Source organism: Malaclemys terrapin, chromosome 2 (genome assembly GCF_027887155.1).
Source record: "Malaclemys terrapin pileata isolate rMalTer1 chromosome 2, rMalTer1.hap1, whole genome shotgun sequence".
In the NCBI taxonomy this organism is placed as follows: Eukaryota; Metazoa; Chordata; order Testudines; family Emydidae; genus Malaclemys; species Malaclemys terrapin.
The window spans coordinates 57,983,957-58,006,066 of record NC_071506.1 but is presented as its reverse complement, the minus strand read 5'-3'; the positions used below and the strand labels follow the sequence as shown (position 1 = coordinate 58,006,066).

Here is a 22,110-nt window from a genome sequence, read left to right as displayed (position 1 = left end):
GCAAAAATGTTTTATAAATAAATAACATACAGAGGTGAGAAATAAGACCTCAACTCTATTGTCCCTCTGCAGATTTGTGTACACAGTCAATCCCTTACCTCTCCTCTCTAAAAGTGCAAAGTTTCAAAAAGTTCAATGAATTATTGGGGGTGGAATAGAACTGGACAAGTAGTAGTAGTCTGGAGATAAATGTGAGAAGAGAGGGACAGGTAGTAGAAACAAATGTGAAACTGTTTGAGCAGCAAATTCCAGAAGTCTTGAGGCCTTTCTGAGTGTAGCCTTCATTGATCTGAGATCTCCCATACTATTCTCTCACTAGAAGGGAAAACCTATAATGGCAGCAGGCCCTAAAAGAGATCCAGTTTGGGAATAAGAACCATTCAAGAAACATATGTAGGCTGATGATGTTTTAAAGAAAGTCACACCAGTGAACTGGAGGAAGTCACTGAAGCACTTGGATTCAGAGACTGTTGAAGTGATAATCTCACTTTTAACAGAAGTAGCTTCTTCTGCCGGTGTAGAAAGAATATTTTCTTTCTTTGGACTAATTCATTCCAAACTGAGAAATCATTTGGGATCTGAAAAGGCAGGAAAGCTTGTTTTTTCTTTTCCAGATTTAGAACAAACAGGAAAATGAAGGTGAAAACGACTCAGTTAGCTGCAGAAGTCAATATTTAAGTTTCTCATGTTGACCTGGCTGATATAGTTGATTACATTTTTTTTATTTCATTTAACTCTTTTAGTTAAAAACAATTTTAACAAAAACAAATCTGATTTTAAAAAAACTTGAATGTTTAAATTCAAAAATTCCTATGCTTGTTTTGTTAAAATATTAGGTTTGCTGTTGAAGAAAAAAATCCAGAATACATAATGTTGTTGTTTTAGTTAAATAAAACAATTTAAAAGTCTGTCTGGTGATGGTCTCCTCCTAATACAGCATGGCAAGAAAATCCTCCAAATATTAATGATTAACCTGTTGAACTGGAGATAGTTCACCTCCCAATAACTTCATAAATATCTGCTTCAATTACCTTTGGTAAATGAAATAACCAAACAATCATTCATTTTCTGATATAGCTGTAAAACTAACCTGAAAAGTTTTCAAAATAAATCATTTAAAAAACATACAGTGTGTACCTTCTAAAAATGAAACCTACATCTATCTCTGAGTTGTGAAGAATATGTATTAAGTTATAACAACTAACAACAATGTACTTGTATGTAGAAATCCATGATTCAATCGAGTCTTCCTGACTAGTGATTTACATCAAATCCACCCTGTCCATAATCCATCTGTATTTGCTGTCAACTAACATTGGAACAATACAACTTCTAAAGCCTACATAAAAAAATCTACCTGACAAATGTGCACATGCCACATATGAAAATATAAGGTTGAACAATTTTAAAAGTCTTTAAAGGATTTTCCAAGGACGTAGGCATGAAAGATAAATGAATCCGTATTCCATATTAAGTGATTTCAAAACAAGATTTGTGCCAGAATTAGAAGGTACATTTAAACCATACAGACATTATGTACTTTTTGAATACAGACAGTAGTGCAAATATTTACAAGTTCAGTTACTTCAAAAGTTTAAGCTACACAGAAAACTGAAATTAAGGTCCAACATTATCTTCAATTAAAACATTCTACTGTATTTTTAAATCACAGACAGTATATAGAGTCTTAGTCAAATTTTGCCTTGTTCCACCTTTGTAATTTATATGACGTTGATGGGTAACTGAGGGCAGAATTTATAAATCAATATTTAAAACTGGCAAACACCTGGGACTTCAATTGCTTAGTGTTCAATACATCTCTAATAATTATCTGTATAGTATTTTTAAAAATCATGTGATTGTATAATCTGACATTGTTTCATTTGCACATATAAAGTTTTGTTTGCATTACTTTTGCTATGATTTTATTTTATTAAACATTTGTCTTAACTGGCATGAATAGTTAAAATTAATAGTAGCTCCTTACACTGAATCTGCTAGGAAAGGTTTTTCCTACAAAAAGCTGAAACTACTTTTTTGCTCACTTAGCTCTTGCATTGAATCTTTCTAGATTAAATAGCAACAGCCCACATAGGGGCCAAAAATTTCAACTTTGGGCGTCTAAAATTAGGCTCCAAAAATCAATACTTAGATATCTTAATAAAAGTGGCTGGATTTTCAGAAGGGTTGAGCACTCACAAATCCCAAATAAAGTCATTTTTGCACTAGTATGAACAAGTGAAAATAGGTCATCCTGAAAGTCACTCTGCCACCTTCACAATCAGTTTTTGCACTACAGTTGTCATCAATTACTTTATACTATAGTAGTACCTTTACTAGCTGTTTTCTGTCACTGGCAGAAAGTCAACAATTTTACAAAAAAGACAACATACAGCTGTTCACAGTAACTTCATTTGACTAACTGAATACACAAGTTTTTTCAATTCCCATCAGACAGAATATGACAATCATTGTTATCTGAGTACTTTGTAACACTAGATTACATAAAATGTATTTAAGACAGCAGAATTATGTAATTTTTTTTTCTTAACAAAAATGTTGTTCTGATTTTACATAACAGCAGAGTGCTTTTGGATTCCTCTAATTCTCCATCCAATGATCTGCATATACAAGTTCATGTATTTATATAAAGAGGTTGTGTGTAGGTATTTGAGAGTATTCTTAATCTTGTTTCTGTTTCTTGCCTCACTTACAAACCGCTTTTCCACGTGAAGTTGGGAGATTTTTCATTTACTGTTAAGGAAAAAAAAAGTAAAGTAAAACTGGCCAAGTTAGTCACTGAAAGCTATCATTGTTGGGTCTAAATATAACTGTTTTTTGCTATGGACAAGGAAAATATTAGCAAAATGAAGTAACTCAGGAAGCTTAATTCTAACCTCGGACACATGAAGTGGTCACACCACATATCTTAAAATCCATTTGTGCATGCACACTAGGAGATTTTATTTTAAAGCCACAATGCTGTCCACCTGAATACTGAAGGTTAAGGTTAAGTGTTTAATTTACTGGAGATTGTTAAACATTCACAAATTGGCTAACTATAACAAAACCAGACTTCTAGGGATATAAACCATATTAAGAATGAATTTTAATGAATATAATTATAAAACTTAAGGAAAACATACTGTAACTTCTGAATATTAAGAATCTTTGGGCAACAGAGCATGTTTTTTTAAAGTTTGTACCCAGATTGAAAGTAAGTCATACTGTTAGGTTAACAGCACAATAATTTTCTATCAAGGTTTTCAAAACCTGGCAGAAATTGTTTTGATCCATTCATGACATCTCTTTTTTTAAACTGTCAAATACTGACTTTAATGTAAGGGCCCTTACAATACTTTCATCCAAATTAGGGAGAGAGCAGAGTTTATATATACACAAATTATAAAACACTACTGTACACACTCTTAAAAAAAAAGATACAAATCAATAAAGGCAGTACAATTCTGAAATGAGGTTATAAAAAAGGTGTAGAACCACACTGCAGTCTCTAGAACTACATGGAGAGTTAGTGACTCCATTAGATAGAACCATGTGCCAAATTACTGTTATAGGTTTCATATAACAATGGAATAAAATATGCTAGGCATATTCAGTGCTGCACATTAACAAGAGATTTCTTTGGACAAATATTTTGTGAAAGTTAGAAGAAACTTTCTTTTGACTGCAGCTCACACTGTATTAAAAAATGGCTTTGTACCAAAACAAAATCAAAGGTCAATGATCAGTGGTATGAATATACAAGGACTTGTATAGTACTCATTCAGGACTAATAATATGTATTTTTCTTAATATAAATCCTTAAGCTGAACTGAAATATTGACAAAGGTATTGTGCTGTCATGTGTATCACAAACCTAAGCTCTAATTAGTACTTACAAATTTAATATTTGCATCACAAAGTGTACAAATCAGCAAGCAAAAAACCACAGTTCTTATATTTTCAACTTTGCTGCCCCCCATCAACCTCCCACAAAAATACTCAATATGGATAAAGGACTTGAAAACATCGTTTTCATTCTTCCAAGGAAGGTGGAACATGTAAATTAATTCTATATGCATCAAAAGTAACACGTTGAAGAAAAGTCACAAGAATTATTCTAGCCAGCATTTGGAACAACCCATAATTGTTAAGGCTGCCAATTTCAGATGCTCATTTCTTTCTGAAGCATAGACTTTTTTGACTGAAGCTCAGTGTCCTTGGTTGCTTATCAAAAGGTGAATTTTTATGGTTTTAAGAAGTGAAAAAATTCTTACATGGGGAAAAAAATTGGCGCTAACAACTTTTGACCGTTTGAAAGGTACATACTGAGCATGCACAACAGAACATATTAAATTGACAGATGTACATTTAAGGTGATTTATTGTGCATATGTGCACAGCTTATTAATGGGCAAGTTGTGGCTCCTCCTAGGAGGGGCAAGGGAAGCCTCTATTCATCTATTCCTTGGGTATCTGCACAAGGCCCAGAAAATAGACTGTTAATTGTGCTACCTCAGATGAGGCTTTGGGGGTGAGGAAGGGAGGGACTTGTTAGTATGGTCAACAGCACATAAGGCCCACAGGGGTCTTACTCAGCCAAGTTTGTGAAGTGGCCAGGACCTATCCTCAGTGTGCTTGCTAGTGTCCAGCAGTGGATAGGAGAACACATGCTACACCATTTAAAAGGTGTAGTGAGCTCAAGGGATCATAATGATGCCCTTCTGCATTCTGCTTGTATCGCTCTTATGTACAAAATATGGTTCATAGTACTACCTCCTCAGCCTCTACAGTTATGGTATCAAAGCAATGATTGTGCTTGAAGACATGATTTAGACTTAAGTGCTTCCTTTTTAAAAATTCTATCTTCAGATGTTTTAACTTAAAATGATACCAAACCCATTTCTTCAAACTTTATTTATCACTTAAACTCCCCCACAAATTTGAAGAAAATTGGGCTAAATGCTTTTATTTAAAACTCAGCAAGCCCTGACAGCTTATTCACTTGTACACATTTATATTTTTATATACTGGTACATATACTTGTTAGCCTTTGGCAAATGCCTGTTAAGGTTTTCAAGTGCCTACTTTTCTAAAGACATTAATAACCATTACGTGGCTTTTTCTTAAGGGGTCTTATTACAGAACTAGAACATCTTCTTGACCATTTTTATTTTAAAATAACTTGAAAGTAAAATGCAAAAACCCCTAAATTAATACAACATTAAGATTGCAGTTAATTACTATAAAAGTCAGGAAATGTAAAAGATAAGCTTACACAATTTTTAACTTTGCCCCTCAATAACAAATGCCTAAAAAAGTCATTAGTTATGTAATCACAGCTGATCTAAACTTTTAAAAAAACATTATAAAACGTATCTGAGAAACTGCATGTGATGACAAATACTATTGTAACGCGTATATTCTTTAATTCTGATCTCTTGAATATATGCATTACAATAGTATTTATTGTCACAGACAGTTTCTCAAACATATTATATGATCTTTACCAGAACTTTATATATCCTTAACGTTAAATCACCTTAGTTTTTAAGGTAATTCTACTTTAAATTGTCTGAGTGACTACCAATACTACAAAAATTGTGTGGAAAAACTATCAATGTGTGAGTGCCAGGAAATAATTTAACAAAATACTGTAAGAAATAATTTATAAAAGAAAAAACTTACACACTTTTCCTTCTTTTTCTAACTTCCTTAAGTGAAGGGTAAGGTTATTTTCTGCGGCTTTAAGTAAATTTTCAGGAATTTCCTAAATAGAGATACAATGAATATATAATCATGCCATATCTGCCAATATTATTTTTGTTTTTGTTTTTATTTTCTTCAATAATAAAATAAAAAAAAGGGAACTCTTCTATGTTCAATTACCCACCAGCAGTGGCAAAGAATTGAAATAAGTCATACCACTTAAATCTCCAGTTTAAATAATATTTTTTCCCATTCTTTGCATTATGTCCTAATTCAGGATAGCACATGTTTAGGATAGCCCAAATTTAACAATGTATTACAAATAAACCATTTCTAATTTTAGTATTTGGCCAAATACGAAGCTCAACATAACGGCCATTCTGGATCAGACCAAAGGTCCATCTAGCCCAGTACCCTGTCTTCTGACAGTGGCCAATGCCAGGTGCCCCACAGGGAATGAACAGAACAGGTAATCATCAAGTGATCCATTCCCTGTCGCCCATTCCCAGCTTCTAGTAAACAGGGGCTAGGGACACCATCCCCACCTATCCTGGCTAATAGCCATTGATGAAGCTATCCTCCATGAACTTATCTAGTTCTTTTTTGAATCCTGTTATAGTCTTGGCCTTCACAACATCCTCTGGCAAGGAGTTCCACAGGTTGACTGTGCATAGTGTGAAAAATACTTCCTTTTGTTTGTTTTAAATCTGCTGCCTATTAATTTCATTTGGTGACCCCTAGTTCTTGTGTTATGAGGAGTAAATGACACTTCCTTATTTACTTTCTGCACGTGCCATGATTTTATAGACCTCTATCATATCCCCCCCTTAGTCGTCTCTTTTCCAAACTGAAAAGTCCCAGTCTTATTAATCTCTCCTTATATGGAAAGCTGTTCCATACCCCTACTCATTTTTGTTGCCTTTTCCTGAATCTTTTCCCATACCAATATATCTTTTTTGAGATGGGGTGACCACATCTGCATGCAGTATTCAAGATGTGGGTATACTATGGATTTATATAGAGGCAATATGACAGTTGTACATCAAATTCCCTTTCCATTCCTCAAGGTTTTTCCCACAGTTGCCAGCATTTCTTAAAATTTGAGGGGAATTTTCCAAATATGCTATGGATCTGGCAGTTAGAGATCTTCTGGGATCTAAATGGTTGTCTTGGTAAATTGTCAGTTATTTTAAAAATAAATATCAGAGTTGCAAAATAGTTATCTCCATATTAAAAATGTAGTGCCATTGTAAAAATTATTATAAATTAGTGACTGGAGAACCTCAGAATGTTTGTGATTATGATAAGCATCACAACTTCTGGATGCTTACCTGAAGTAATGGAGCTTCTCCTTGAAACCACCTCTCCTCACATAACTGTTCCTCCCACAACAGGCTCTCCCACCACAGCCTATTCCTGTCTTTGAAGGGGGGCAGGGGGAGTTTAAAATTCAGAGTTTGTTAACCAGGCCTGTCCCCATACCTATCTGAAATTACATGGGGGACCCACTTCTCCCCAATTTTCTACCCGTTGGTGTCATTATCCCCCACCCCCAGTTCCCCATCTCCTCTGATTAATCCCCCCCTGCCACTTACCTCAATGTGTGGGGGAGGGGACTACTGGCTCCCTTCCCTGGCTCTGAGCTGGTTTCCACTCTACACAAAAATTATCATCAGCCTAGAGTAGCTGCTTAGACAGACAATAGGTAGCAGTCTCTCCTTGATCTGTATGGGAGGCTAGCATTACGGAAAAATCCCTCCTAGGCTGCAGTAGTTCCCAGTCTCCAGGACACAGACTGGAACTTCAAACACCTGAGATACGTTCGCAAAACCCTTTGTAAACCTGTCCAGGATGTTTACAGCCCATGTCAGATTAGGATGGTTGACAGCTATCTTTTGCCCTCCCAGCATCTTGCACTTTTCCCTTCAGCCCAGCCCAGTGAATTAAGTTTTTCCTGTAAGCAACATCATGAAAGAGTTCTCTATATTGCATGCCCTACACTCTGAGAATTACCATAAAGAGAGGAAGGGTAAGCAGAAAGACTAATATCTTTAGGGCTCTGTCTGATGATCAATAAATAGACTTTTGAGTGCACAGGCTGTTTATCTTTAAGTCACAGGATCCAGCTCCTGTTGCCCCATGGCAAGCTGTCAGAACACAGGGTTTCTAACACAGTTTTTAGCCTGCACCTTCCTGAAGCCTGTGGGAGCTTGCAACTATAAGTTCTAAAATACCTTGTAGGAAACTCCGAACAACCCTGGACATAAATATATTTAGTTATTGTCTGACACTGTTCATCCTGATCTGACTATTTTATAACTACAAACTTTCTTGATCCTCATGAGAAACGTGTGATTACTAAGCTTAAAAATAATTATGAAAGGTAGAAGTTAATAAAAATAATTTAAGCCCAGATCCAGTAAAGCACTTACATGCTTATAGACAGGTGTGAATTTTGCTACATTAGTCCTTTACCGCACATGACTAGAACAGAAAAAATGCCAAATGTGGCTCAGCTTAACTATGACGCCTCCTAAAAGCCCACACACAAACGCATAACATGTTGACTTTATTTAAGTGAAAATTAAGGTTGTGCTCTTCAGTTCAATTTAATAACATTTTAACTATAATTACCTTGTATACAATCTTTATAAGCTCCACTGATGTAAATGATTTTCCAGCGTTCTCCTGCAAAACATTTAGGATTTGTTGTTCACGTGCATTTCGGTGAGAAATGTATCCTTGAATTTTAGCACATGCATCATGTACTACTGGGCCATGTCCTAAATTCAAACACAATTACAAGAGTTGTTTTTTTTAAATATGAGAAACAGAATTTTTTAATAATTTAACTTATTTAATAATTTGCTCACAAATATCCTCTCACTTTGGTAAAAAGCTCTGATAAGCCTATAAATCCTATGGAAGCAGCAGCATCCCTGTACTTACCACCCTGCTAGTTAGGGTTGCCAATTTGGAAATACAGTGAAACCCCGCTATAACGTGATGATTGGGGTCCAAAAATTTTAATCGCGATAAATGTGGGGTCGCGGTATAGCGGGGTTACCAAAATTTTACCATTTCAAGGCGGTCAGCTTCTCTTGGGCAGAGAGCAGGGGAGAGATGCAATGGGCAGCGGAGGAGCAAGGAGCAGCTGGGGAGGAGAATGGCTCTTCCCGCCAAAAGAAGAAGCGGGGGTAGAGGGGAAGAGACAGTGGGGAAGGCACTTTCCTTTTTTTGTTTTTCTTCGGCAGCGCTCCGGCCGCTTTTTCTTTTTTTGGTGTGCCTCGGCGGTAACTCTGGCCGCTTTTTCTTTTTTCTTTTTGTCCTTCAGCGGCACTCCGGCTGCTTTTTTTTTTGGCGCTTGGGGTGGCAGGAGCCACCTTATGATCGCGTTATAGCTGTATTCGCGTTATCGTGGGGCGCATTATAGCGGGGTTTCCCTGTATTTAAAAAATGGACACTCTAGCAGGAGTGCTGGAACCTCCACTACCCTGCCTCTTCCGCACCTCTGCCCAGCATATTCTCCCTAAAGCCTCACCCCACCTCTTCCTCTAAGGTCCCGCCCCCATCCACTCCTTATAGAGGCTGTAATACAGAAACTGTTCATTTTCAAAGTCACATTAAACATTCCAAAACAAACCTTAGTTCTGAATCACAAAGATATAGTTATCAACAAACCTGTCATTTCAATTTGAAAAAGATTTAACACACTCCACCTCCACCGAGCTAGAGAGCCAATGTTTGGATATGAAAATGGAACCAAAATTTTGCAACGTTCAAGAAGCTTCACACATCCTGTATACCAGCTCATCTCCAGCAACCATGTACACATACACTTATCTGTGATACTGGGCCAAAATTGAAAAACTTGGAACCAAATCTGGATATAAACTGTCCCAACTTTTGGAGCACTCAGATTTATAGTTTGGGTTTGAGCTCTTTTCCATTTCAACACAAACACCCCATTAATAAATCTAATAAGTGACTTGCAAAACAATTACAAATACATTTCTAGATCTATTCCATACATGTATTTTAATGGAAGTATTTTAATATTTTAATAGTTTAGACCTTATGCAAACACTGGTTTGTATCACCCTAGATACCCAGATGCCTCCCATCATCATAGCACTAGAGTGCATCACAACCATGAAAGAATCTATTTTTGTAACACCTCTTTGAAATAGTATCATTATCCATATATTACAGATGAGAAATTTAGGCAGAAAGAGACAAGTGACATTGTCAAGTCATACAGCAAGTTTGTGACAGAGGTAGGAATTGACCACAAATCCTATTTCAGAGGATTAACCACAAGGCCATTCTTCCTCCTTCATTTAATACTGTTAAGGAACTAAGACATTTGTCAACTTTTATTACTTAACAGGAGAATATATGGGGATATACCTATCTCATAGAACTGGAAGGGACCTTGAAAGGTCATCGAGTCCAGTCCTCTGCCTTCACTAGCAGGACCAAGTACTGATTTTGCCCCAGATCCTTAAGTGGTCCCCTCAAGGATTGAACTCACAAACCTGGGTTTAGCAGGCCAATGCTCAAAACCACTGAGCTATCCCTCCCCCCAAATTCTGTTCTCCTCATGTGATACACAGAGAAAGAAAATTACACTTTCTTTATTATTTTTCTTTATAAAACTGTGAAGCTCCACATGGGCTTTCTACGTTACAGCAGAATAGTGGATGGTGTTCTCATACGGTATAAGGGGCTTAAATGTCATATTAGTGGTCTGGGTTACAATGAGAAGTTGGAATGATTGAATCTTTGTTCTGTATTTGGAGGGCTAGATCTTGATGGCAGTCGATGTTGGAAAAATCTATGTTGTTAAGTGGGAGACTATCAGAATTTCTGAATACAAGTTGAGGCTGTCCAGGACTATATGGACAGAATTAAGCTTGTTTTTTTAAATACAAAACGTGATACTATACATTTGTACATTTATTTAAGAGACTGCAAGAACTGTGAATGTATTAGTATATAACATTTTAGTAATAGTTAATTTTCATTATTTTAAATTCTTCATTTTAGGGAGTCTAAGTTCAAATATTCCTTGGAACATATTAACTTTAATTCTGTTTAGCTCCTTAAAATTAAGAAAGATTTGTCTATTAATAATGGACATTCAATTTTTAAAGTACTCACATTACTTAGTAGGAAGGTTGTATTAATGGAAAAGTGAGAGAGACATCTGGTGGCCAAAGTATCTTTCAGTTCCCAGGGAGACTTGTAAAATACAAACAGTGGATAGGTTCTATTGTATAGTCAATTAAAAAAATGTTAAATATAAAAAGTTATATGGAAAAAATGAAAAACTCAGCCATATAAATATATTCATAGTAGGCAAATGGTCATGTTGTTGCAATGAATCATGGCCTCTGCCTAGATCTAATTCAGAGTTCAGATGGAATAAGAGAAGCCTCTGGGGTAGAGAGGTGTGTGTGTGTGTTGTGTGTGTGTGTGTGTGTGTGTAGAGAGAGGAAAGGTAGAGAATAAGGCTGTCAAACGGAGAGGATTCTTAGCATGAATAAAATTTAATACAAATCAAAAAAGTTACTATAATAAATTTACCAATTTTAATACAGTAAATAGTGGTGATAGAAAACTGTTCTCTGATTAGGGAATAACTACTGTTTATGGAAGTGCACAAATATTTAATTAAACATGGTAAAGGAAACAAAATTAGTTCTGATTCAAAATGCTGTACCAGGATACCTATGGCCATCGGCCACTGAAAATGCACAATATCCTATTGCCTTATTAGAATCTTAATTAGGGTATGTATTTATCTATTGCCAGCAGCGTGTTAGGTGCTTTAGTAAAGCAGAAGGACAAGCTTCATGCCTTTAAGAGTTTGTAATCTAGATAGATAATAAAACACAGAGAGGGGGATGAGAGAGAAAGAGAATTGTGACAAAAAGGTGGAATTTAACACATACTTTTGGCATGAGGAAAGCTAATCAAAGAAGAGGAACATGGTTTGTAGACTTTACACAGAAGACAGTGTGGCCTAATAGATAAGGTATTGGACTGGGACTCAGGGCACCTGGAATCTATTTTCAGCTTTACCCCTGGTTAGCTTGAGCAAGTCAGTTCAATGCCCCCATCTGTAAAATGGGAATAATGATCCTCCCTCTCTGGTAATGTGCTTTAAGATCGACAGATGAAAAATGTATTTCTTTTCAAAGTACACCTCTACCCCGATATAACGCGATCCGATATAACACGAATTTGGATAGAACACAGTAAAGCAGCGGTTTCACCTATAACGCGGTAACATTTTTTGGCTCCCGAGGACAGCGTTATATCGGGGTAGAAGTATAGTACATTTTAACAAAGAACATGAAGAAAGAGCGGAGATATGGTAGACTAAGTGAAGGAAGCTACTCATAGAAGGTTCATGTTATGAAGGCCAAGACACTAATTGGGTTAAAATAAGAACTAGATAAGTTCATGGAGGATAGGTCCATCAATGGCTATTAGCCAGGATGGGCAGGGATGATGTCTCTAGCCTCTGTTTGCCAGCAGATGGGAATGGGTGACCGGGGATAGATCATTTGATTACCTCTTCTATTCATTCCCTCTGAAGCACCTGGCATTGGCCACTGTTGGAAGACAGGATATTGGGCTAGATAGACCATTGATCTGACCCAGTATGGCCGTTCTTATTAAGAAGGCAGAAACAAGAGTTTGAAGTTATTTAATTATGCAAAATGCAGGGTGTGGGGAAGGGAATGAAAAGAGAAGATGGAAAAGGTAGGCAGTACCCAGGATATGCAATCTTGAAAGAGAATAAAGAACTTAAATCTTACCGTCACATAATGAGTTTTTAAATTCAGTCTTGACAAAAAAGAGGCATAATTTTATATGAAAATTAAATGTTTTCCAAGATTAAAAAAGAAAAGTCAAGGAGACTGAATAAATCAGAGGATAATTAATGTAATATGGAGTTTGACCTCTTGGTCACTGGCTGAAATTCAGCATAGTTTGGTAACTAAAATAATCATCTGATTGATAGCTTAGTGGCCTTTTCAAAATGAATTTATGGTCTCAATCCAGTTTGTAATGGACAGCTGTCTACCTCAAAAACCATGACCACAATTGGCATTCTTAGCCGTAGTCTGACTAGAGAAGCCAAGGACTCAAGGGCTATACATACTGAACTGACCCCATCTCCCCCCCCCTGCTCTATAGGTGGTCTTTTTAGTTCATGTTTAGGTGTAGTGGCAGGATGGTGTGAAGCAGCTTGCACAGATGCTGCCTCTCGTGCATGTGTTCTTTGACAGAAGATTCTGGTTTTCTGGGCTATCAATTCTGCACTTTTCACAACCACAAGTTTCACTCAAATATAATAATGCTCATGAGAGAAATGGATAGCATCATGGCAAGCACACATGCAGTATCTTAAATAGAATAAACTGAATGCCCTTTAGCTAATTATAATAACTAAACACTGGATAAGGTACATTAAGTATTATATAAATACTATATTATTTGACTGTCGTAAGAGTTCTTACATTCTTAGAGGAGCTATTTTAAGTATTTTATATAAACTAGTAGATCTAATTAAGAGAATGTAAACTACCAACCAGGGTATATTAAGTCAGCTTGCATTTGCAACAGCATTTCCAGTGATTTCATGTAGTCATACAAGTCTTCAAATACTGCTGTCCCTTCTCCTAGAATACAGTCACCAGAAAATATAGCATTTTCTTCCACTAGATGTAAAGCCATATGATCATCAGTGTGCCCAGGTGTATATAAAACTCTATTAAATGAAAGGAATGAATAATTTTATATGCAACAATCACATATACACCATTTACATGTAACAGAAACAAATGCTGATAAAGCCATGAATTAATATGGCAGTCTAGAAAAAACCTCTGTAAAGAATCCTTATTAGGGAAAGAGGGTTAATATGAAATGTTAGCTTAGAGATGATGTGATCTGGGCTAACCTGGTCCATTTTCTTAAGCTCCATAAACATATATGCAAACTAGCATACATAATTAGCTCTAATATTCTATTCTATACCATAGGTCCTTATACTATACTCATCACTGTGGTATCGGCGTGGGCCGAGCAATGTGCTGGCCACCCTTCTTGCAGCCCCCATTGGCCTGGAGTGGCGAACTGCGGCCAGTGGGAGCCGCAATCATCCGAACCTGTGGACGCAGCAGGTAAACAAACCGGCCCGGCCCGCCAGGGGCTTTCCCTGAACAAGCGGCGGACCGGCTTTGAGAACCACTGTTCTACAACACTGAAGTAGTTTAATTCACCACTGACTTGAAAGGGACTTCCTCTGAGTAAGGAAAAGAAGCAGGATGTTTCCTTAAAACTGACAGAAGCAGTAGAGCAGCGTTATTTTGATGGGAGAATTCTGGACAATACAAATCTAAAAAACAAAAACTCTACTCCAAGCAGAATTTTTATTTTTTACCCTGAAATGAGACAAGTACCAAGGATTCCATGAAGTACATTATGGACTTTGTTGTTATCTATTCTACATGGAAACCATTCAGGAACTATGATGATGGGCAGCAGTATAAAACACCATAGAATATAGATGGTTGCCCTAAGGAACAGTTTTATCTAGGGAACCTTCATAACTTTTCTAGGGAGGCTAGATAGTGCTGAAATCATGGGGCTGGATCCTGATAATATTAGGTAATCCCCTCTCACATAGGTAGGTCCTCTTGACTTCAACAGTATTATTCAGCTGCAGAAAGACTACCTGCATGAGTAAGTAGTGCCAGGATCTGACATATAGGCTGCCCTCCAGTCAATTATATTGAAAAAATAATTTCACTGTGGCATACTCACGAATCTCCTCAACTGTTTTGGCTGTCTTAAAAATAAGAACTAAATTAAGATGCAGTTATAAATAGTAACTTCACAATTATGAGGTATGAGAGGAAAACATTCTTAGTTTTAAAAGTGAACTTAGCCTACTAGCACAGAACTAACATTTACCTGAGAGTGGCTCCCTCAGTTTTTAACACATCTCCATCTTTCAGATATGAATACTTTAGCTTTTCTCCTTCTATTATTTCCTCACGATGAGGAGTGCGTGGAAGCTTACTAATGCAATATTCAGAATCTATTTAAAAAAGCAGATTACATTTTAGATCATTCACAGTTAGGGCCCTACCAAATTCACAGTCCATTTTGGTTAATTTCACAGCCCTAGAATTAAAAAATATCATAAATTTCTTGATTTCAGCTATTTAAATCTGAAATTTCACCGTGTTGTAATTGTAGGGGTCCTGACCCACAGGAGTTGGGGGGGGGGGGGAGGGAAGAGGGGAGGTCGCAAATTATTGTGGGGGGGAATGTCGTACTGTTACCCTTACTTTTGTGCTGCTGCCTTCAGAGCTGGGCAGTCGGAGAGCAGTGGCTGCCGGCCAGGACCCCAGCTCTGAAGGCAGAGCTGCCGCCAGCAGCAGCAGTGCAGAAGTAAGGATGGCATGGTATGGTATTGTCACCCTTACTTCTGCGCTACTGCTAGCAGGTTGCTGCTTTCAGAGCTGGGCACCTGGCCAACAGCCACCGCTCTCCAGCCACCCAGCTCTGAAGGCAGTGCATAAGTAAGGGTGCCAATACCGTGACCCTCCATAAAATGACCTTGCGACCCCCCCATGCAACTCCCTTTTGAGTCAGGACCCCCAATTTCAGAAACGCGCTGGTCTCCCCTGCAAAATCTATATAGTATAGGGTAAAGACACAAAAAAGACCAGATTTCACAGGGGGAGACCAGATTTCATGGTCCATGATGCGTTTTTTCATGGCTGTGAATTTGGTAGCGCCCTATTCATAGTTAAGTACTGATTACTCTCAGGCTGCTAGCATGGATGCCCCATAACATTACAAAATGTGAGTAGATGTACCATTGTGCAGGAGTCTATTTCAATGCAAAGTTAAAGAATAAAAAAGTTTATTGCAATAACAACATGTATATGAAGGAATCATATTTACATAGACAAGACCACTCAAACACACATGAAAAACTCAAAAATTGAATACAGCTGGTGTTCTGCATCAGTAATATTTTTTAAGGAGGATAAACAAAAGACGACTTCTCCAAATGAAATTTCACTTTGAAATTCTTATAATCCATTATTAGTTTCATTTGGAGAAGTTATGTCTTGCTCATTAAGACACCAACACCATTTCCAGCTGCCCTTGGGGACTCCTTGGAAGTAACTCTGGTGAGGTTACAGCCTGTGGCAATCTCCCACAAAACACAGAAGGGCTGCATTCCCTGTACTGTTCATAAAGTATAAAAAGAAACCGCTTTCTCCGCTTAGAGATTTAACCAAAACAAGCATCACTGAATCAATATGATATCTTCATTTATTTTGGGTAAGGACAAACATGCAAAGTGTCCCTACCTTACACAATTTGGGGTCTGGGTGTTCACCAAAAATTTCCATTCGAGTGGTTACCAGCCACCTGATCCAGTTATTTACTTGTTGTTCAAGTGAAAATAATTGTCAATTGATTATTCTGTGTTAACTCAGGGAGGAATCTCTTGTTGTTGGGTGAATTATCAATGGTAAACTAGCTTCCCTCTCGTCATTCATAGACAAAAGACTATTAACAGTATGAGGCTTTCCCCCTTCCAAATATGTACATACTTATTTATATATTAACATGAAGAAACATTTTGGAGTGCATCTAAACCAAACATTCATACTATTTACTGTACTCATACTATGCGCTGTAACAGCATTATGTGTTTAAATATACTGTACAGCTCACATGAAGATCTCAAGTGCACAGTCCAGCTAACAGTCCTCCAAAACACTCTAATTAGAGGCTCCTGTCCCCATAGCTAACCAGTAGTGCCCCTTCAGTAACTGTCAAATTAAACTATAATCTTCTGCCTACCATTGTGGATGTTCCTACAAATATCAGATATGCCTCCAGTATGATCATGGTGCCAGTGTGTCACTAAAATTTCCTGGATTGAGATGTTGAACTCAGTCAGTGCCTGTTTTAAACAGCCAATATATTCAGGGATAGCTGGCTCTCCCGTGTCAATAAGGATCCTTCTACATTTGGAGAGAGAAAATATGGCAGAAATGTTCAATTACAAAAGTCATTATAGAATTAAGAGACTCCCTGGATGATGAAACCCTAAATACTTCGGGAAGACCACCTCTTCCTGTGACACACTGCTGCAGTACTATCAGCAGAAGAGCTCGAGCTGCATTCCCCCCTCATTGTAAGGTGGGGGGCTCCTGGCAGTATGTTCTTTATCAGGTCCCTGGCACTGCTTTTGTCCTGAACAGCCTAAATTCAGTGAGGTTTGGGCATGCTACAGAAGCCATGTATTTGGTAGGATTTTTGGAGAGGATTGAGGATATGTTTCTAGAAAGCTGGGAGAACATGGTTTTTTTGGCCAACCTGAGTTTACAGAAATTGCTTTTTGACTGCTGATGGGTTATTGCGTTGTAACATTTAATTGCCAGAGCACCTACAGACAGCATAAAGCAGTGGTTCTCAAACTTTTGTACTGGTGACTCCTTTCACATAGCAAGCTTCTGAGTGCGACCCCCCCCCATATAAATTAAAAACACTTTTTAAATATATTTAACACCATTATAAATGCTGGAGGCAAAGCAGGGTTTGGGGTGGAGGCTGGCAGCTCACAAACCCCCATGTAATAACCTCACCACCCCCTGAGGGGTCCCAACTTCCAGTGTGAGAATCCCTGGCATAAAGGAATCTTTGAATCAAAATAAACAATGTTGAAACTTTGGACCCTGGCACAACCACCCGACATCAGTGTTGGTAAGTAAAAATTTACACCGAGTGCCAAGAAAAACTGTGGCAAGCCCAGGGAAAGAGCCAGTACCTGTTGTCATGAGGAAATGCAATGCTTACATCACGCCCTCAGGTAAACCACTGAACTCGGGACATATAAGCCCAGGGAAATATGGGAAAGTATAAGGTCTCTGGAAGGAAGACAGGGAAGGTGAAATCCTGACGGACCCAGAAACCCAACATACAAACGGATAAAACTGTGTGCCAGAGCCGGGGAAACCCTTCACTGTCCCTAGTTTCCCAACCCCACTCCCTAGGCTTCCCGTGACCCCCGGAATCCCCCCTACAAGGCACGACAGCACAGAGAGCATAGCCCCACTCCCAGACTTCGGGGGAGAGCGGCACGGGCCTCGCTTGGGCCTGTCTCAGAGACCGGGCTCCAGGCGGCGGCTGCGGAGTTCCAGCGGGGCTGGGAGCGCGCGGCGCTGCAGGTGCGGGGCAGTCAGAAGCTGCCGGCGCCGGCCCTGTGGCGGGAGCCTGCGCTCTGCCGAGGGGCGGGGCTGTTACCTGGGCCCGGTCCCCACCAGGTAGGTGTTGGTCCCCTGCAGGGTCATGGGGCCCGGGTTACATCCCAGCACGCGCACCACTCGCGAGGAGAGTCGCTCAATGCGCGGCAGCAGCGACGCCATTTTCCCCGCAGCGCCACCAGCCTAACGGCGGCGGCGCGCGCGCGCTCGACAGAAGAACGTAGCCCCCCCCCGGCCCCTCCCTCACGGAGAATCGCTCCGCCCAGCGCAGGAGCTGAGCGCGCGACTGTTCCCACGGAGGCTGGGAGGTGGCCTTTGCGCGGAGGAAGTTGGGCGGGGCTGCTTGGCCTTGGCCCAGTCTCCTTTTTCCCTCAGCTGCCCTGAGAGCAGAGAGTTCACCTCAGCTGAGCTTCCTAGGCCTTGTCTACACTAAAGGGAAACGTTCCATGTAGCTTAGATCTACTTACCGCGGGGTCTAGTCTCTCGGCAGTGAGCTGGGAGCCTAGGTGCAACCGTGGGCTTCTTGCAGGGAGCCTCCAGGCAGCGCTAGGGCTCCCAGCAGGGAGCCACAGGGCAGGACCCAGCTGGGAGCCAGGTGGGCACAAGTCAACTTGAAGCTGTGAGCCTGGGCAGCAACTGGGCTGGGGGAGCTGGGACCTGGGGGGCAGCCTGGCTCCTAGTGGGAGTGGGGTGGCCACAGCCTGGTTGGGAATGGGAAGCCCACCGGGGCAGCCAGGCTCTAGTGGAGCCCCCTCGCCCTGCGGTGACAGCTAGACTAGGGCCTGGCTGCCCGCACTAGAAATTGACAAGAATGACAGCCAACAGCCAATATAAGTAATGCAGTGTCTACACTGTCGCCCTAACTATGTTGACAAGCCCTATGCCTCTCATGGAGGTGGAGTTATGTCAATTATATTGGCAGGAGCAAGGCTGTAGTGTGTACACTGATATAATTAGGTCGGCATAAGGCTTACATCCACCTAACTCTGTAGTGTAGAGGAGGGGTGCTCAACCTTTTTCTTTCTGAGCCCTCCCAACATGCTATAAAAACTCCATGGCCCACGTGTGCCATAACAAATGTTTTTCTGAATATAAAAGCCAGGGCCAGTGCTAAGGGATAGCAAGCAGGGCAGTTGCCCAGGGCTCCACACCACAGGGGGCCCTGTGAAGCTAAGTTACTCAGGCTTCAGCTTCAGCCCCGGGCTTTAGCCCCATGCGTTGGGGCTTCAGCTTTCTGACCTGGGCCTCAGCAAGTCTAATGCCAGCCCTGCTTAGCGGACCCCCTGAAATCTGCTTGCGACCCCCCCAGAGGACCCCAGGTTGAAAAATGCTGCAAGCCTCAGGGCGTCACAGCTAAATAGAAGTTGGAACAGATAGTTTAGCATAAGTAGTTAACACGTATTTCAAAGACCCATTCAAGTTGAAGTGGCCCATTAACAATCTTCCAGTCATGGGGGGCAGAGAGGGGGAAGGAAGGGAGGGGAAAAAAGCATCTGTGGCTGGGGGTTGCTAGTGGACTATAGATTGTTGTCATAAGTCCACCGTCTCTATTCAAAAAGCAACAGAGGGTCCTGTGGCACCTTTGAGACTAACAGAAGTATTGGGAGCATAAGCTTTCGTGGGTAAGAACCTCACTTCTTCAGATGCAAGACTTGCAACTGAAGAAGTGAGGTTCTTACCCACGAAAGCTTATGCTCCCAATACTTCTGTTAGTCTCAAAGGGTACGTCTTCACTTACCGGAGGGTCAGGCGGCAGGCAATCGATGTTCTGGGATCGATTTATCGCGTCTGGTTAAGACGCGATAAATCGATCCCGGATCGATCCCGGAAGTGCTCGCCGTCGACGCCGGTACTCCAGCTCGGCGAGAGGAGTACGCAGCATCGACGGGGGAGCCTCCCTGCCGCGTCTGGACCCGCGATAAGTTCGGACCAAGGTACTTCGAATTCAGCTACGTTAATAACGTAGCTGAATTTGCGTACCTTAGTCCGAAGTGGGGGCTTAGTGGGGACCAGGCCAAAGGTGCCACAGGACCCTCTGTTGCTTTTTACAGATTCAGACTAACATGGCTACCCCTCTGATACTTGACATCTCTGTTCAGTCCATGATTTTAGGCCATGTCTACACTTACAAGCTTAAGCTTACATGAGCTTAAGAGCACTCTTGTAGCTGCGTTATGCCAACGGGAGAGAGCTCACCTATCAACATCATAAAACCAGCTCAAAGAGTGGGGGTAGCTATATTGGCTGGAGAGTGTCTCTGCTGACATAGCACTGTGCACACCAGTGCTTATGCCAGCAAAACTTATGTCACTCAGGTAGGTGCTTTTTTCAAACCTCCGAGTGACAAAAGTTTTGCCATCATAAGTGCTAGTGTAGACATGGCCTTAGTGTCTAGCAAAGTTAAGAATTTAAGCTCCCAGGCTCATCTTTTGAATTTGTTGTGCAGATTTCCCTTGAGAATGAGGTCTGAGTAGTCAGATACAGAGGACTTACTTTGTGAAAAGTGTTCACCCACAGTGATATGGTGTTTTTGTCTTTTATCATTTTCCTGTATAAGTTCATGTGAGAGCATAGTGATTGTCTGGTTTCACCCATATAGTTGTTATTGGAGCATTTAGTGCACTGGATGAGGTACACCATATGTTGTGATAGGCATGTGTAGGATCCATGGATCTCAAAAGGTGTGTTGTGGGAGTTGTTGATCATCCTAGCAGTGGAGATATGTCTACTGGTTTTGCATCTATTCTGACAGCATCTGGTGCCACTTTGAGTTGGTATGTCCTGGTCTGTGGGGACCTTGCTTCTGATAATGAGTTTGGAAAGGCTGGGGGATTGTTTGAAGGCTAGAAGAGGAGGGTTCAGGAAAGATTTCTTTCAAGATGTAGTCCCCATGAAGTATGGGTTGTAATTGTTTAATGCTACCCCATATGGGTTCCAGTGAGGTGACAACTAGGGGTGTGCGGTTAGAGGGATTTTTTATTTCCATACTGAAGCAGGTTCTCTCAGGGTATTTGGGTGGCCCATTCCATGATGTGAGCTACTTCTCTGGTGAAGTGTCCTTTTTTTGGAGAAGGCGGTTTTAGTGTGTTAAGGTATATATCCTGGACTTTCTCCTTGGAGCGTATTCTATGGTATTTGAGTGCCTGACTATAGATTTCTTGGTGCATTTAGGATAGCCACTGGATCTCTGAAGGTGGGTGTGGTGATCCGTGGGTTTCTTGTATATAGTAGTCTTTAGGTTCTATTGGTGGTGGTATCCAGGAAGTTCATGCTAGTGTGGGAGTGTTCCAGAGAGAGTTTGATGGATGGGTGGTGGTTGTTGAAGTTGTGGTGGAAATCTCCCTGGATACCATGATCAGCTTCAACAATGGAACCTGACAGACAACTATATACAGGAAACCCACGGATCACCATGCCTACCTTCACAGATCCAGTGAAGATAACTATCCTAAACAGTGGGAGGGACACAATTAGAATTATGGGCTATCTGTACAAGTAGAATTTTTGGGAGGGATTCCAAAGTGTGGGTCTGACAGTGTTATGATGTTGGTCTGGAAAGTATTACTTCTGTTGATGATCCTTTATGCAATGATTAAAAATCTCTCTGGGACCAAATTCTGGCTGGAGCTGTTTATAGGTGCACACCAGAAATTCCAGACAGCAGATGGACAACAGAACACTTATTGGCTGTCTCTATTCTGGTGCCTCCATAATTTTGCCAAGCCAGCCTCCTTAATCTATCGGAACCGTTATTTATATCACACTCATCACATTAATTTCTCACTTTCCAGGATCTTCAGCCTCAGAGGGGCAATTACAGGATTTGCTTGGAGTCAGAGGGGCTAAGGCTGCATGTTATATATGTATGCTCTGACTCAGCAGTGGCCTTTACACACAACCTTACCTCCCCCTTCTAGATTACTCCTACTGTCTATAGTTGAGCATGGGTTGGTGAATGGAATTGGCCTCATCCAGAAATCAGATGCCTTAAAATGCTGTTTTTGCAGTGTACATGTGCATCTGTTTGGGGTTCCATTAAACCTATTTTCAGCCATCAGGTAAAATTTGGCTCTTGGGTTAGGCAT

General features: G+C 40.3%; 1 protein-coding gene across 2 annotated transcripts; it reads right to left on the bottom strand.

The window, feature by feature from the left end:
• Positions 1-1,400: 1,400 nt before the first annotated feature.
• Positions 1,401-18,239, bottom strand: LACTB2 (lactamase beta 2). 2 transcript variants are annotated; one of them, XM_054017419.1, is made up of 8 exons: positions 18,066-18,239; positions 16,620-16,783; positions 14,703-14,829; positions 13,316-13,494; positions 8,343-8,491; positions 7,040-7,128; positions 5,688-5,769; positions 1,401-2,754 (listed from the first exon to the last, which is right to left on the bottom strand). In XM_054017419.1, exons 1-7 carry the CDS (start codon positions 18,185-18,187, stop codon positions 5,715-5,717), a joined length of 885 nt encoding a protein of 294 aa, XP_053873394.1. In that variant the 5' UTR covers positions 18,188-18,239; the 3' UTR covers positions 1,401-2,754; positions 5,688-5,714. The 2 variants fall into 2 exon arrangements, with proteins under 2 accessions (XP_053873394.1, XP_053873395.1); XM_054017420.1 differs by lacking the exon at positions 7,040-7,128 and having other exon boundaries at positions 18,066-18,235.
• Positions 18,240-22,110: the final 3,871 nt, after the last annotated feature.